General features: G+C 35.8%; 1 protein-coding gene across 1 annotated transcript in view; it reads left to right on the top strand.

The window, feature by feature from the left end:
* The window catches only part of ATP8A1 (ATPase, aminophospholipid transporter (APLT), class I, type 8A, member 1), a 235996-nt gene that overhangs the window by 175507 nt on the left and 42213 nt on the right, over positions 1-18276 (top strand). The window contains exons 26-29 of the mRNA XM_008567055.1: positions 8945-9128; positions 9222-9332; positions 15789-15863; positions 15968-16090. Coding sequence (XP_008565277.1) covers positions 8945-9128; positions 9222-9332; positions 15789-15863; positions 15968-16090 — 493 coding nt within the window. The remainder of the gene's footprint in view (positions 1-8944; positions 9129-9221; positions 9333-15788; positions 15864-15967; positions 16091-18276) is intronic.

Genomic DNA, 18276 nt, shown 5'->3' with positions numbered 1-18276 from the left:
CTCAGCCAGTGAGCGGTCAGTCTGTATGTGGGATCCGAACCCTCGGCGGGAGCGCCACCGCGCTCCCAAGCGGCGCACTGTAGCAGTGCGCCACCAGGCCGGCCCTCCATTAGGTATTTTTTAAAATGAGAGAATGTTTCTTGAAGAAACCTATCCATATAGGAGAGAATTAAATAAAAAGGAGGGGAGGGGGTTGTACGGCAGGGGGAAGGAAGGAAGGGCAAGCTGATTTTCTTCCAACCTAAAGAAGCTCTGACCCTCTGACCCTTACTTACCTACCCAGGGTCATGGGGAAATTGAAGGGAGTCACAAGGCATGTGCACCCAAGCATGTATTGGGAACAGGAAGAGATGGAGGCATCATCTTACCCACTCTGAGAGCAAGGTCACTAAAGGGCCGAGCTAGAAGGGGAAAGCACTCTAGGCCTTCTTGAGTAGAGGTGCTTCCCAGGAGGGAGCACACCAGTCCCATAGATAAGACTCCCCAAAAAGAAAGAGGTAGCTGGACTTTGTTCTGTGTAGGAAAGATTTCTGTCTCTACCATTTCTGTGTCCTCAGAGCAGGAGTCCACGGAGAGACCACCATCAAATAGGCTCCACTTATTTAACTCCTGGGAAAAGAGCTCCATAAAAGTTCTTGCATTAATAGCTGTTAGGGGCAAAAGGAGAATCTTGAGGTCTTCTACTTTCCTCTTATATGCATCTGTAGAAATTTCATCACATACTAAAGGATCACTAAATACTTGAATAAGTGGCACCTGTATGCACATCCCCAGTTCTGCACTCTTTTCCAAGCTCAGTTCCAGCTTTCCAGTCAGCATGCTTGAGTGATTCTACTAGAATATCCCACTACTGTCTGAACTTCTGAGCATCTAGAACTTCCCTCATACTCTTCTTCTGTAAATCTTCTTTCTGATTTTTCTGTTTATGTTTAGACCATTATTCTCCCCATCACCCAAATTTGAAACCTCAGAGTCATTATTGTAACCATTTTTATTTGGAGCCCCCACCCCCACCCCCACCCCATGTCCTTTCTTTTCATTTTCAGTTCCCTAATCCTAGGTCGGATTCAAGGGGGGGGGGGGGGTATAACATTTTGACCAATCCAAATTAATATTTTTAGGCACTGCTTCTACTATGCTCTTTTTTATCTCAAGTTTTTAACATCTCCTGTTACTTAGAGCTAGCCGTGACATTAAACCTTTCTTATTGTGACATGCAGAGGCACCCTGTCAGCTGTCTCTAATCCAATCTTAATGTATCCACTTTCACTTGAAGAAGGAGATGTTTCCTTCTCCACCTAATGATTTTTTACCTGTCTTTCCCATCCATGGAAAAAGCCTGGAGAATTCAATATCCTTTACATAGTTCCCCTATACTCTAGGTACAGAGTGGATTAAAGAAACTTTGCTTCTTAACAGCAAATAGTCAAAAATGAATAGGAGTTGTGATGTTTCTATCATGGATAATGAGATGGATTTATCTTACTTATAAAATTTTCATTTATTCAGTGTCACTACCATTTTTAAATTTTCCATATCCTGAATACAGTGCTTGATTCAACACAACTAGTTTTGGGGTTTTTTTTTTTTTGTAAAGAAAATGAACAAAAGCATTGTGGACAAACTGTGTTCTCTGGTTTGAGTAAGACTATAATAAAATTTCTATGAAGCTTACTTTTTATAAGGTGTATTTGCCAATTAGTAGTCTGGGGCATGTACACACACACACACACACACACACACACACACATACACATATGCATATTCAAATACACGCTATCAATATGAACAGTCCCTATTAAAATAATATCTGGACCATGAAACTGAAGGCAGTAGTAGTTTACCTAAAACCACATAAATTCCACAAAAGAATTCATAAAGACTAGAAGTAAATGGCATTATAATAAATGTATTCCAACTTTAACAAAAGAGAAGTTTTGTATCTAAAATGCATTGTAGAAAGGAAATCTTTTTTTAAAGTTGCTTTCCTTTTTTGTCCCATGGAAAGGCTATCAGTATTTTATTTTTGTAGACTCAGTCCCTATATTGTAAGGTCTCTTTGATGCCTGTGACTGCACAGTATATAAACAGATGTTGGTTTCGGAGGCCAGGAGAACGCTCACTCATCAGTCATTTGAATAGCTCAGTTCTCTTACCTAGAAGTGGTTGAATATTTCATCATATCATTTTTAGGATTTGCTACATAAGCTTCTGTCTTCATTTCAGTAATAAATGAATGATGGTGAGTTTCTAGAAGAGTTCGAATATTTATGTAGTTTTGGTATATAGAACACAGATTTTTTGCCATATTTTAATTCCTTCTCAATTTAAAACTTCGTAAATGACCTTAACAAATTTTAGTTCAAAAACATTCAGGTAAGAGCTTGTAAGTTGGGTTTTTCTCTCTTTTTGTAATTTCTTTATTAGTCATCAGAATATGACTAAATGGGGAATAGACTGATATTCACAGGAGAAATCTTAAGAAGTTTGTTGCAAAAGAAAGTACAGCAGCTCCCCCTACTAATGCTTTTGACCTCTAAATAGTCACCAGGAGCAGACTTCAAGCTTAGAAATACCAGGGCTTAAACGAATGAAATACTGCCATTGGGGGGGGGGGGGGAGAAGATATAACAACTTCAACCCTTTGAAGTTGTTACAACAAGCAAACGGAAAGGACATTGTTGGGAGGGAGGGGGGAGAGTAAGGAGGGAAGGAGGTTTCAGTGATGGGCCATAATAATCAACCATATTGTATATCGACAAAATAAAAATTTAAAGGGAAGAAAAATAAATAAATAAATAAATAAACAAAAAATAAAAAAAAGAAATACCAGGGCTTGATCACTTTACAAAATATCTCAGGATATTAAAAATTACAATATTCTTCCACGTTTTTCTTAAAATTTTTTCTAGATTTACCTTCTAAAGTTAACTTCATAGTAACTTTCAAGTTTACAGTATAAATGTCTTTGAGGTAATATTGTATTATAGGTATAATTTTAAGTGTATATATGGGAATTTTTTAGGTTATTAGCTCCAAAACATAATCCAGTAGGATAAATTATTGTATTTCTTTTGGCTACCTGTAGAAAGTTCCTCAAATTATTCTTTTTTTCTAATTTATTTTTTTTAATTTTAATTTTTTATTTATCATTATACAATGTAGTTGATTTTTGTGGACTTTTACCAATTCCTCCCTTTCTCCCCACCCTCTCCCCCTTTCCCACCACCATCAACATTATGTCTGTTCTCTTAACAAGTTCAAGGAATTATTGTGATGGTAGTATCTTTTTTATTCTATTTATTTACTTGTTTGTTTATTTACTTACTTTCATGAGCTCCCACATATAAGTGAGAACATGTGGTATTTCTCTTTCTGTGCCTGGCTTATCTCACTTAACATGATTTTCTTTAAGTTCATCCATGTGAGTGGTAGTATTTCATTCTTTTTTATAGCAGAGTAGTATTCCATTGTACAGATATACAACATTTTCCTTATCCACTCGTCCAGTGATAGGCATTTAGGCTGGTTCCAACTCTTGGCTGTTGTAAATAGAGCTGCAATAAACATGAGAGAGCAGGTATCCCTTTGACATGATGATTTCTATTCCTTTGTGTATATACCCAGCAGTGGGATTGCTGGGTCTTATGGCAGTTCTGTCTATAGTTGTTTGAGGAACCTCCATACCATTTTCCATAATGGCTGCACCATTTTATAATCCCACCAACAGGGTAGGAGGGTTTCCCTTTCTCTGCGTTCTTGCCAGCATTTGTTACTCTGTCTTATGGATATGAGCCAGCCTGACTGGAGTGAGATGATATCTCAGTGTGGTTTTGATTTGCACTTCCTGAATGCTGAGTGATGTTGAGCATTTTTTCATGTGTCTGTTGGCCATTCAAAGATATATATTCATATATCTTCCTTTGAGAAATGCCTATTCAGCTTCTTTGCCCATTTTTTTAATTGGGTTACTTGTTTTTTGGCTGTAACTTCTTTGGATAACTGTCTATTCAAGTCCTTTGTCTATTTTTGAATTGGTTTTACTTTGCTATTGTTGTTAAGTTGTTTGAATTCCTTTTATATTCTGGATGTTAATCCTTTATCAGATACATATTTGCAAATATTTTCTCCCATCCTGTTGGTTGTCTTTCGACTCTGTTAATTGTTTCTTTTGCTGTGCAGAAGCTTTTTAGTTTAATATAATCCCATTTGTTTATTTTTCCTTTGGTTTCCTATGCTCTTGGGGTCATATTCATAAAGTCTGTGCCCAGTCCTATTTCCTGAAGTGTTTCCTCTATGTTATATTTTAGGAGTTTTATAGTTTCTGGATGTATATTTAACTGTTTAATCCAGTTTGAGTTGATTTTGGTATATGGTGGGAGGTATGGGTTTAGTTTTATTCTTCTACATATGGATGTTCAATTTTCCCAACACCATTTATTGAAGAGGCAGTCTTTTCCCCAGTGTGTGCACTTGGTGCCTTTGTCAAAGGTCAGATGGCTGTAGGTGTATGGGCTGATGTCTGGTTTCTCCATTCTGTTCCATTGGTCCTATGTCTGTTTTTATGTCAGTACCATGCTGTTTTGGTTACTATAGCTTTGTAATATAGTTTGAGGTCAGGTAGTGTTATGCCTCAAACTTTATTTTTTTGCTCAGGATTACTTTGGCATTTTGGGGTCTTTTGTTGTTCCATATGAATGTTAGGATTTTTTTCCCCATTTCTGTGAAGAATGGCATTGGTATTTTGATGGGAATTGTGTTGAACCTGTAGATCACTTTGGGTAGTATGGACATTTTCACAATGTTAATTCTTCCAATCCCAGAGCATGAGATATCTTCCCATCTTCTTGTGCCCTCTTTAATTTCTCTCAACAGTGATTTGTAGTTCTCATCAAATTATTGGTTTTTTAAAATTTATTTATTATTATTATTTTTTTTTTTTTTACCTTCTAAGATGTTGTTGCAGAGCAGTGGGGCAGAGGTGGAGGGGAGAGGGGAACAAAGGTGGGGGGGTGGGGCTGGCCCATGGCTGGTTCCTTCTCTGGCCTAGTTGTGAAGGGTGGAGGGGTGTGGTGAAGTCTGAAGTCTCCACTGAGTGGGCCTGTGCTGATTGGGGGGGGTAGATCAGATGTCCATGCTGTGTCCCAGTGTTCCTCTAGTGGGCCTGTCTCCCCCACCCCCTGCATCCAGACACTTCTCATGGGGCGGGCCATGCACTGATGCCTTGCAATGACTCACTGGCCTTTGAGTGGCTCCTTTTTTCAGTTGTCTGTGGCCCCTCACTCATATGTCAGTCCACAGCAACCCTGTCAGTGGTCTTGCTGGCCCTAGTGTCACCAAGGCCCTCCTCTCCCCTGCATTCTCCAAGCAACTTCGCACAAAGGGCACAGTAGCGGCTTTTGCCAGCTCTTGCTCCGTGTGCTCACCAGGGCCAGGCTTGAAGTGGTTGGGGTTCAAAATGGTTAGAGTGGTCCTTTCTTTCTCTCATCATGGCTTCTCCTGCTTTCATGAACTCCGTAGGTCTCTCTTCCTCTTCCCCTGAGCTCTAACAGCCCCAGCTTGGCAGTCTTTGCTTTTAAATAGTTGTAAATTGGTTGATTATGGGAGAGAGTGATGCTGGGGACCATCTGTTCCACCATCTTGATCCTCAGTCCTTTTTTTACCCAGGAACTCCTGATTGCAAAATTCTATTATTTGATGAGTGGTAGCTTCTAGAAGGCCAAAATATTCTTTATTATGTGTCTCTGTATATGCTTGTACATATAATCTTTGTCCATATTCCATTCAGAAAGGTGATTCATTTAGCTAATCCCATTAAAAGAATGCAAAATAAGGCTCATATAAGAGGGACCACCTATATACACTACTTAGCTGAAATGGTAAAAATTTCCAGTGTTCTGATCTAATGTTCACAGGGCAGTGAGAAGTTACTACATAGCAAATAAGAAAAATAATGGATAACATGTGGAGAAACTACAGCCAAAGTGATATCTGAAAAGCATATCACACTCAGTTCACTTCTAGATAAAGGACCACCCTCTGTTTGTGGAGCCACAGAGAAGAAAAACAGACCTTTATGGTACACACTGGATACATAGTCTTTTTCCATAGAGTCTCTTCTCCCAAAGAAGAAAAAGCAACAGTGGAAGAGAGGAGAACTGTGAATAATTTAAATCCTGACACGGACGCACAAGTGGTAAAAGAAAAAATATCTGGGGGAAGAAAGTAGTGCTTTTATGATGTTTCCAAAGTGTAGGTTGGGTCACTACTAGTTCTTGTAAAGTTTAAGTTTTAGTTATTCTCAGCCGTGGATATGGGGTTTTTGGTAAATATTGGGAGAATTAACTTGTGTGCTAAGGTTGTGCTAGAGTGCAATGAAAATTGTCCAAATGTAGAAGCAAGTGTACAGTAGTCAAGAAGGTAAACTCTGGTGAGTGGAGTAAGTAACCTTTTAAGAGGTGGAAACACAGCAGTAGAAAGGAATATATTCTGGAGTGTTTTGAATGTGAAATTTAATTCTTTTACCTGAAGTGAGCTTGAATCTTCTTCCAAGCCCATTATCTACTTTTAGTTTGGCAACAGCAGCAAATGCCCTTGTGAGTACCAGTTGTCGTGTACTTTTGGGGATGTCTCTCACTATATCATCTTTTTTTTTTTTTTTTTTTTTAACAGGCATTGTTCTTGCTAAGGGCATTCCTAGTCTTTGTTTTTAACACCTGTGTTAACCATACTCATGGAGTTGGGTGAAAATCCTCAGCCAACTTTTTTTTTTTTTTTTTTTTTTTTTTAACAGGCATTGTTCTTGCTAAGGGCATTCCTAGTCTTTGTTTTTAACACCTGTGTTAACCATACTCATGGAGTTGGGTGAAAATCCTCAGCCAACTTTAATTTGGGGCTATTGAAAATTGCACTATCAAGCAGAGAAAGTAGTAGTTGGTTGTAATCACCAGGAAGAAAGAAAACAAAGTTTAGTCCAGCTCTTTTCTGATGCTTCTTTAAATCACTAGTATTAGCTCACCATGCAGAGATTTCTCCTTTATTACAGGTTCAGTTTATGAAAAAGTACCACCGTGTTTCCTAGCTCCATTGATCCCATGGTGTGACATCATAATGTAGTCATACTGTTGGCTTGTTCAAGGGAATTTGATAAATGTTTTCAAATGCTTTCCTCTTTTCATGCCCATTTCCCATTTGCTTTCTAGATCATCATTTCTTGGTGAGCATTCTTTTTTGACATTTACTAAATGTCAGCTAGAGTCCATGTTTAAAACATTGGCCTAGAGCCAGTGGACTTACCAATGTATATTAGCCTGTTAAGAAAAATTAAATAACATGTGAAAATGAAATGAAAATCACTTCAAAGAAAAATGGGGGCCAACAGTGAAATAGCCCATTAATGGCCTGATACTCATTCATTCCCTTGCTGAGTTCACAGCTGTGTCATTTTGTACTATTGCCAGACTCTGAAAGGAAATCCAAAGAAAAAATTAAAAATAATTCTTTCATATAGCAACCATTTATTGAGTAACTATTCTGGATCAGGCACTAAGAATACAAAGAAGGGAAGACTGATTCAGTCTGCAAGTAACTCACAGTCTAATGCAATGATTCTCTAACTTGGAATAAAAACCAGAGCTGCTCTGGCTGAAGCCCTTCAGCAGGGCAGTGGGGCCTACTGAAGGCACATATGTGTAAAATGTGCAACGATATCTTAATTCTTTCAGAGTAATGATCTTCATTTTAAAATAGAAAATAAATAATTTATCACGTTTCAGTAAATATTTATTAGATACCTACACAACTTAATTTTGATAAAGAATTTACCTCTGAGATGTTTTTCTTGTCCACCGAAATTGTTTGTGTTAGTTGTTTATTACTATTTAATTACTATCTTAATAGTTTGCTGGACCAATTCTTCGTTTAGTCTTTCTCTGTCTTTCTCTATAATCTCCAATACAGTGTGGACAATGTATTAATTATGCTGATGCGTTCTGTCTTTGAACCCATCTGTCACTGGCTTGAAGTTTATTTCTTAAATGGCTATAAAAAGTTACTCCAAATTTAATATCACATAGGATTTTAGTATAGATGCTAATGTCATCTTTTCCTGATCCACATTTGTATAGAAGGTTGCTTGATTTCTATTTGGCCATTAATCAATGGCTTTGGAAGAAAATGAAGTACATGAATTATGATCAAGTGCTTGGTATTTACTTTGGTTGAGATTCACCATTGTGTCTGAGAATGGGTTAAGAGGTTAACCAACACCCTAATATTAATTTAAGTAGAGTTTTAAGTAGTTTTAAGCTTATAGCAAATTATCTAAGACCAGCTTGCAGAAGCTTAAAACTTTTACCTTCCAGGAACTGTATACGATTTAGGTAGTATTTGGACCGCCATTGAGCAGCTTTTATGACCTTTTTAATTCAAAAGTGAATAATTAGAAATTTTGATGTTATTTGTTAGGAGTTAATGGACTTTCTGAACTCAAATATTATTTCTTTAACAAATTAATGCAAACATCCTGGAAAGCCTTGCAGAAGCTTAAAACTTTTACCTTCCAGGAACTGTATACGATTTAGGTAGTATTTGGACTGCCATTGAGCAGCTTTTATGACCTTTTTAATTCAAAAGTGAATAATTAGAAATTTTGATGTTATTTGTTAGTAATTAGTGCTTAGCTAGCTTGTATCTTCTAACATTGTATCTTCTAGCTGTTACCTGGGGTTTGCTTCTGAGACTTTTTTTTTTTTTTTTTAAATTTGCCTTGAAGTGGCAACCAGGTTAACAGAGAACTAAATATTTGCAAACCCAAGATTTTCCCATAGCGTTTCTTCGGAGAACTATCATTTGGATCTTTTACATTTTTTATTCTTCAAGACAATGGCATTTCAAAATTTCCTTTTTCAGAAAACAAGTAATTGATCATTTGTTCTAATTTAAGAGTTTCTCCTCTTCAAAAATCTGAAGTCGTGGAGATGGTTAAGAAACAAGTCAAAGTCATAACACTTGCAATCGGTGATGGGGCAAACGATGTCAGCATGATACAGACGGCGCATGTTGGTGTCGGCATAAGTGGCAATGAAGGACTGCAGGCAGCGAATTCTTCTGACTACTCCATAGCTCAGGTAGGACATTACTGCTTCGAGAACACGCCCATCCTCTTCGTCAACTGACTCTATGAAAAGGAGAATACTAATTTTTTTCCACTCTTATTTTAGTTCAAGTATTTGAAGAATTTATTGATGGTTCATGGTGCCTGGAATTATAACAGAGTCTCCAAGTGCATCTTGTACTGCTTCTACAAGAATATAGTCCTCTATATCATCGAGGTAATAGCAGGTTAAATTTAAAATCCTTGTCATTTGCATACATATTTAAAGAAATTTTCCTTATGAAGACATTTTCTCATTGTTTTAGTTCATACCTCATTGGCTCGCTTACTTTTTATAAACTTCTACATGTGTGAAAGCAGAAGTTTGCCAGCCATGGAGAATAATTAATGTTTAAATACTGGCTAAAACTGTCATGTTGCTTTGGTAAGAAATGCTGAATTAAAATTGTTAATGAAGCAATGTTTTCAATTTTAAAAAGACTGTAAGCTGGACTGCATCTTTTATAAAACCCAAAAACATACAAAAAGAAAGAAGTACACTGTTGAGAGATAATACACATATGGAAAACTGTACAGTTGTCCCTCTTTATCCATGGGGAATTTGTTTCAGGACCCCCAGCAGATACCAAAATCCACAGAAGCTCAAGTCCGTGATATAAAATGGCATGATATTTAAATATAACCTATGCACATTTTTCCATGTACTTTAAACCATCTCAGATTACTTATAATGCCTAATATAATGTAAATGCTACATAATTAGTTTTTATATTATATTGCTTTTTTAATTTGTATTATTTTTTTTGTCATGTTGTTCTTTTTTATTGTTTCTTTTTTTTTTTGGTTTTTGTTTGCTTTGGTTTTTAGTATTTTTGATCTGTGGTTGGTTGAATCCGTGGATGCAGAACCCATGGATACAGAGGGACTACTGTATTTAAAAAGGAAAGAAAGGAAATGATAAACACAAAGCTGAGGGTAACAGTTCTAATTCTGTGGGGAGGGAAAGGAGTAGAATCAGGAAGAGACACAGGTAGCTTAGCTAGTTAGTATTGGTTGTCTTGTAGTTCTTATTGTGTTTCAAAACTTAAATCGATTTTATCTACTAGTATCCTTCACTCTCCAGATGTTTTGGTATCTGAGTTTGATGAGTAGCAAGAGTTCAGAAAATGAGGAATTTGTCTAAAAACTATCAGAATATTCAGTCTCTATGTCTGAATAGCAAGGGATTTCTATAATCCCTTTCATGTGTCAGATATACCATAATTTAAAAAATAACCTGGGGCAGGAATACCACTTCTAAAACAGTGCATTTTGTCCTACAAATATATTTGTAGCACCTACTGTCTACCAGCCACCGGCTTAGTTTGGCAACTACAGAGTAAATCAAGCATGGTTCCTGTCCTCCAGGAGCTTGGCAGTAGAAGTATAACGTGAGCCACGTGTAATTCTCAATTTTCTAGAAGCCACAGTAGCAAAAAGGAAAGCCCAAATTCATTTCAATATATTTTAACTCAGCATATTCAAAATATTATCATTTCAACATGTAACCACTATAAAAATTATTAATGAGATATCTTACATTCTTTTTTTTGTACTAAGTGTTCAAAATCTAATGTGCACATCTCAATTTGGAGAAATCACATTTCAAGTGCTCAAGAGCCACATGTGACCAGTGGCTACCATACTGGACAGCACAGCAATAGTGTATAAATAAGTGAACTGAATGGTTAATCAGGATGTAATAAACTACTTGCCTTTTTAAACATATGGTCATTTTATCATTAGAAGCTGTATCTGTAGCAATTAAATTCTAGATGTTATCAGTGTCATGTTCCTCTTGCAGCTCTGCAGAACATGGCAATGAGCTCCCCATAGCTTGTTTAAAAAAAAAAACCCTACCATCTTCCACCCCTGTCAGGGACCCACCACACCTTCCTAAATCTGCCAAGGGCTTCCTTACAGATGTTTGGCCATGACATTTGCCCTCTAATCTGTTGACTGTTTCTACCTATCTGTTGGAAAAGATAGGTAGAAACCATTTACTGTATGGAAATAATATCCCATGCTTTACACCAGAGAAGTAACACTATAAACAAAAAAAATCAGTAGATTCCACATTTATCCTGTTGACAAATTAGGTGGACACTTCTGTGTGTTTGGTTCAGCTGTTCTTCGTGCCTCTGTCAGAATGCTTACCTTCTTATTAAAATGTTGACTGAGCATAGTTATGTCAGGCTAGTAAAACTGAAACTTAGTTTGAAGAATACAGGCAGTTTCATTTATTGGTCACTAAAAATCTATAATTAGGTGACAGCCCATTTGGTAAAATAATCAAATACTTGGAAACATGAACAAGATACTTCATGAGCTTACTTATTGTTCATTACTGATAGATTTGGCCTGGAATGATCAGTGTTTGAGGGCAAAATTCACTTCCAAAATAGTTTGAGATCCAAAAAACGTATACTTTGTTGTATATATAACTTTGAGATTCTTTTTTTTGATTTTTTTTTTAATTGTCGTGGAGTAATTGTGCATATTTATGGAATACAGAGTGGTATTTTGATATACGTGTAATGCATAATGATCAAATCAGGGTAGTTAGCATATGTGATTCTTTTCTAAAATAATTATTTTGATTCCCAATCCCTTGTATATATCTAACTTAGAATTTCTAATTATATGTTCTTCTCATTCCCAAATATTGACAGTTCAAAAGATTATCAATTTGTAATATTTGTTTACACAGGCTTTTGAAGATACCAGGAGTTTAAAGCCACTGGCAGCAATAAATCTGCTTACAAAAATTTAATTTTATAAAATTGAAATAAAAGTACTCAACTTGCACTTTTTAAATCTATATTAATTGACAGTCAACATTGAAGTGGAGAAATTTTATGTACTAATGGGGAAATAAAATATATTAAACTCAAATGAAAACTAAATCTGCATGATCTGTTTCAAATCCAGAATTATGTGACTTGAGGTTGATTTGCCCTGACTTTCAGTTGGCTTGGAATTTAAAGCCTCTTCATGAAGTATTTAACACTGATCAAATTCTTTACACGTTGAAAAGGAAGTGAGTTCTAAACATTACTGGAAATCTCATTTTTCTTTTTCTTTTAGCACTTTATGGAAGTGTATTTTAAGTACAATTCAACTGTCTTGGAAATGAATTGACCTTTTAAATAAATTCCCAGATACCCAACTTTTGCCAGCTAAAACAAGTTCTGCAGATGTTAATGGCTCATGTCAATACTGTGAATGAATAGACAGAAAACACATCATTGAATGTCTCTAGTGAGGACAACTGCCAGTCTCGAATCTCTCCTTTCAGTTTTTTGTGCTGATCAGGCGTGGGAGCAGAGGACTCATTGACTATTTGTAAGCTGCTGTTTAATATGCAGAAATGCTCCATCAGGAAAATGTCTGTGAAGCTTTAGCTGCCACGCCTCTGCTAGGAGGTGGAATTCAGAAAATAATACCAGGAGAGGCAGGTCTGAAGTTTCTTTGCTAATAAAGGAATAGTCTTGAAAACTATGGGTTTCATAGATTATCTGCAAAAACTGTCCCATTGCTGTATTACTAGTAATGTCACTACCTAGCTACTCCAGTTCTGTAAATTACAGCCAAACAGATAAATACAGATTTGCTAAGTGGTGGTATAAAGCTCTTATTTATGTTAGCTACCCTGAGGCAGCTCTAGGTGTTCATTTAAACTATTGGCTCTTTCTAAAGGGATTTTTTTATTTCTCTGAAACGTCTGACTCCTTCCCAGCAAAATAAGATCTTTTCTTTCAAATGATTGGTCACATCCAGATTTTCTGGTAAGATCCCAGAACTTTGTAGTGTTTCTAGTTTCCAGAAGCTTTGATTAAAGTCAGTAAGGTGATACTTTCCCAATAAGTTGTGTGGGAGATGGATCCTCTATGAATATGAGTAATCTAGACACCTCGCCAGAGGTACCGGTGTTTTTATTTCTGTATTCATGATTTTGGTTGAGTCATAAGAGAGACTTTTTATGTGTTATGGGAATTTAGGTATTATTTTATTTAGCATGGGATATGTTTCTAATATATCATTAAACTACAAATTTTAGACTAACCTGAAATCAGCCTTCTGGTAGATTACTTCATTGTTCAAGACCTTCTCTTTCTCCTTTAAAATATGTAAACTTGAATTCCAGAATATCTGTGTGAAGACGTAGGGTACTATATTGAAAGGTTCTGCTCTTATCTAGTCATTTCTTCCCCTTTTTTTAAAAAAAAAAGAAATTAGAATATTAACTTTTTTAAATTCTGGAAGTAAACTTCTAAAATCAGGTTCAGCAGGAAGAATAAAATGGTAAAAATGTGTTGAAAGCTTTCCACTTAAAAATTATGTGTCATAAAGCAGTTAATTTATGCATTTTAAAATACACTTTGAGCTCAGACACTTCAGTTTTTTTGCAAATTATTTTGAGTTTGAAACTTTCTGTAAATATTCATTGATTTGAGAGAGGGTCTTTAATTTCAAGCTCATAGTAGCCTTCGAATCTGTACCAAATGTTATCTGCAAAGAAGTTAGGGGACCATTCACCTTTACAAATATTTACCCACACACAAATTTATTAACATAAACTTCTCATATTATACATTATTGATTGTAAATGCATTTTAACCTTTGAGCCAAACCATGTCCATTGGACAAATTTGGGATACAGAGAGCTTTGGCTTTCTTCAGACCAACAAAGATTGGATTGTGTGTGTCTTCATAGACTAGAGAGGCCATAATTGAAAGTTTGTATCTAAAAATTCCTTATATTTCCATCGTACCCTAAGAAATCTGAAAGAGCTTCTTAGCATGTTTTATTGCAATAGATCTCAGTTGCTTTCGGGGAAAATATTACCATCAGTCGGAGTATCACAAATATGTATTTACGTAATCCACCTCTCAAAAAGGCCAAACGCGAAAACACAATAGAAAGCATTAAAGTCTGTTTTGTCCACTTGTGTATACTCACTATGAAAGAGCAAGCTTAATTTCTCATGAGGGTGCTAAGTTCTTTTAAGGTTTGCATGCTCAAATCCTCTGGCTCCTTCTCTAGAGCAAATGTTCAAAATTTTTCTATAAACACATGTAGTAAAGCAGGTAAGAATTTCAGATTTTACTCTGATATCTATGCTTTTGTTATTGTTGTTAGCTACAACCCTAATACAATTTTGATTTATTTTTCATGTGCTACTGCTACTTAGTTTTCTTTTCCATCTCATGAAGCAGAGATTCGTTTTCATAAATGCTTAATCATTCCATGCCACTATAAAAAGGAAGATCTTTGTGGGTACAGAAACTGTTCATAAGGAGGCCAGCATGTATTGATAAATGGTGAATTTGTAGTAATTCATGCTTCCATAATGAGGTTAAATGAAACGTGAAGTGTAGCAAAGTCCCTGTGACTCTGATTCAAAAATTCACTTGTACTACATGTCAAGACTGCTTTCCCCGAACAGTGTTGTTGTTTTGTTTTGTGTTTGTGTTTATGTAATCTCGTTGCTGGGCAAGCCTTTTTACTCTTTCAGATCAACTTGATGTTTAATTATATTTTAGGTCTGCCTTTTAAAAAATAACATGGGTATTATTGATTTTCTAGTAGTCATTTTAACTTTCCATATGTTTTAAACATGTTAGAGAAAAACTTCTCTATATTGCCCCTTGGTTTTGTTTCCAAAGTTAAGGTTGCTATTTCAAAGAGAATTGTAAAATGTATAAGAAAATTATGCTATGGTAGCTAAAGATTTGATTTTTATCAAAGCAGACAATTTAAGTTAAAAATATTTTAATACATAAATTCAAATTTAACAGTCTGATGGCAGTAATTATCAAGAACTGTTAAAAATAACAACAACAACAAAAAAACTTACATACTTTGATCCGTTAATTATATTTAAGAATTTATTCTAAGGAAAAAGAAATGAATAGGGTTTAAGTTAAGAATTACCTATAATAGCGAAACCTGGAAGTAAGCTAAATGTCCAAAATAGTTTATATTCACCCTGTAGAAGTTATATATCCATTAACATCATTTTAAAGGATATATAACAACTTAAGAAAATGCGTATTACACAGTGTTAAGAGGGGAGGAGCAGGATATGACACAGTAGGTTTCTAGTAAGGTAAATTTATGAATGTATTTAAGTGAACTATATGAATACAACCAATGTAGAACAAAATAGTGATTGTATTGTGATTGTATTATTACTGTACAGGAAATTATTTTCTAAATAAACACATGTTAACTTTTATAATAAAAAATAATGGTCTTTATATAACTATATCCGAATAGATATTTTAAAAAGGAATCAGAGTTGTAAAAATTTAATAACATATAAATATATTCCCTAAAGTGCCTTTTAGAAACAAGATTGTAGTTAATTTTTTAAATCTGTGAATGCCTGTTCGTATAATTCTTTTTTGATTCAGCAAATAGAACCAATTCTGATTTAAATAACAAATATCTTATGAAAGCATCCCTTTAAATCAAAAAGTAAAGCAAAGAAATTCCCTTTTAAGAAAACTGTGAAAATAATATGTTAATGCTGCCGTTATGCAGTGGTTGGGTAGGCAACAAATTCTAAGCAATGCATGCGTGTTTTTGTGTTCTAATTGTGGGGGTCTTGGGTTGTTTTCTTCCCAGATCTGGTTTGCCTTCGTTAATGGCTTTTCTGGACAGATCCTCTTTGAAAGATGGTGTATAGGTCTATATAATGTGGTAAGTTTAAGCCATTTAATCATTCCTGTTTTATTGAATACTTTGAGATAAAAGTTCACCCTGGATTTGGCTGCTTGGCGTAATGACCAGTTTGTACACTTCAGATGTTCACAGCAATGCCTCCCTTAACTCTTGGAATATTCGAGAGATCATGCAGGAAAGAGAATATGTTGAAGTACCCTGAATTATACAAAACGTCGCAGAACGCCCTGGACTTCAACACCAAGGTAAGACATGATGCCTTGGCATGTGTTTGGTGGGGCTGGCTTTACTATTCTAATTACTTAGGGACATCTGGTTTTCCAAAGCCAAGGAGACACTAGCCACACAACTTCAGTGTGCCGGCCATGGCAAGTCATATTTCTTAAGTTTCTGACTTGGCAGGAGAGAGTTTTTTGTGTTATACAATTGAAATGTACCCACTATTCACTGAGATTTGCGAGGCAGCAGCAAAGCTGGTCTGGCATATAGAAGTCATTGTCCTTTGGTCCTCTGGCTTCCTGGCTTTGTTGTGTTATGAGGAAGTGGTCACTCCTCACAGGGGTCAACCATCTAGGACTGACAGGGCCTGGCTTTACATGTGTAAAAAAAAGGGTGAGAGTTATTACATCATTCTTTCCCAATTTCCTATTCTGTGAAATAACTTTGTCCTCATTAGAATTTTAAAGTGATTGTGTCACGCATTAAAATTATAGTCTCTGTTGATTACAGTACTCAGTATTTCTAAGGCATAAAATTAAAAATACAAGATAAAATAGTCAACATTGTATCTAAAATCACATTCTGGGTTTATATTCTCCATAACAAGCTATAGGCTATTGTTTTCTCTTGTGATCCGTGGTATTTATTCATCCCAGCAACAAAAAATGTCATTTTTCTATATAGTTTACTTTCTTGCAAATATGTTTTCTAAAGTGTTTCCAATGGTATTTGTTAATAATTCAGGGTTCTGTGGGAGTGAGGAGAAAAAAAATCTAATATTATAGCAATCACAATAGATGCCATTTTGAAACTCTTAACATTTATGTATTTTATCAGCACTGTATTATAAAGGCAACAAATATAACATACCTTCACAGAATTGTTTCCATTTAATATAGTGCATGTTTATTAGTTTGTCACTGATAATTAGGTGTAACCTTAACTCAGTGTCTTGAATTTATAACAGCATAGGATATTTTTCATATTTATTAATTCATAAAGCTCTCTGATAACATTTCTTCTCAGTATAGCAAAAATATAAGAGAAACAGGTGTTTCAGTGCCTCTAACTTCACGCCATAAGTGATAATGCTAAATTTATAGCCAAGAAGTTAGTCTTCTTCTGAGACTCGTCTTCCTGGTCACACCGTGCACGTGTCCAGCTGTGCACACCCATACAACTTGATGGCACTGTTTCAAATAACTGAAGTTGGTTAATTAAAAAAACAAACAGACTGAAGCATTCTGTAGTTCATATCATTGGTGCTAAAAATTATTTTTAGTGGTCTCTTTTAAAAGTATTACTATTTATAATATACATTGTCCATGCTTTTATTTTTAAATGTTTTATTTTTGGAATTTTTAATTTGTGTATGATGCCCAGTTTATATTAAATTCCACCACATTGTTGTAATGTTTTTCATGACCTCTGGTGGGTGTTTTCAATGATGGAAAGCCACAGTCGGGGCAGATACAATGGACTATGAGCTCTTGTTTCCCTGAAAAAAATGATCTGAGAGCTAAGAAAGTTCCAGGCCTACTGATATACTAGCCTAGACAGTTGTATCATCCTCAGCCACAGGTCCCCATCTGCCAAAGCTTGGACTCTGTGGCGCTATGTCAGGAGTTAACTTCCCAGCCACAGATTTGACCATGTCACTCCTGCTTAAACATATAAATCGATCCTCACAGCATTACCTAAAGCCATTCCTGCAAAGCCACATCCTTTCGTGCCCTTTGTACATGGCAACCTGAACACAGTTGTGTGGCCGGGAAAAGGGTATAGTGGGTAGTATATAGTTTTAATGTGTGTACATCATCCCCTGTATCTTTATTGAAAAAGTATTTCACAATCTGTAGAGCCCAGGCTTTCAGAAAGTCATCAGATCAACCCAAATAGGTTATACAGTTTCCATATCCGTGCAATTTCTATCTCCAAATTGGTTATACAGTATTTCTGGTTTATATGCACAAGTTGCCAAACATCTTTTATAGGGCTTACAGATTTTTCTAATGATTTCAGTGAGAAGTCTCGGATTAAATCCCATATAAGTTTTTTAAAATTCAGGGACAAATGGCTACAAAATGCATAGTTGTCTACACAGCGGTTGCCGTGGGTCCCAAGTGTAGAAGCATTGTGGCCCTGAATGACGATGCTTACGTTTGTTATGGTAAAAAGGGTCGGAGGTTCTGAGGTCGTGACAGGGGTTAAA

Source organism: Galeopterus variegatus, unplaced genomic scaffold (assembly GCF_000696425.1).
Source record: "Galeopterus variegatus unplaced genomic scaffold, G_variegatus-3.0.2 Scaffold288, whole genome shotgun sequence".
NCBI lineage: Eukaryota > Metazoa > Chordata > Mammalia > Dermoptera > Cynocephalidae > Galeopterus > Galeopterus variegatus.
The sequence above is the reverse complement of the archived record's forward strand: the minus strand, read 5'-3'. Positions and strand labels throughout refer to the sequence as shown.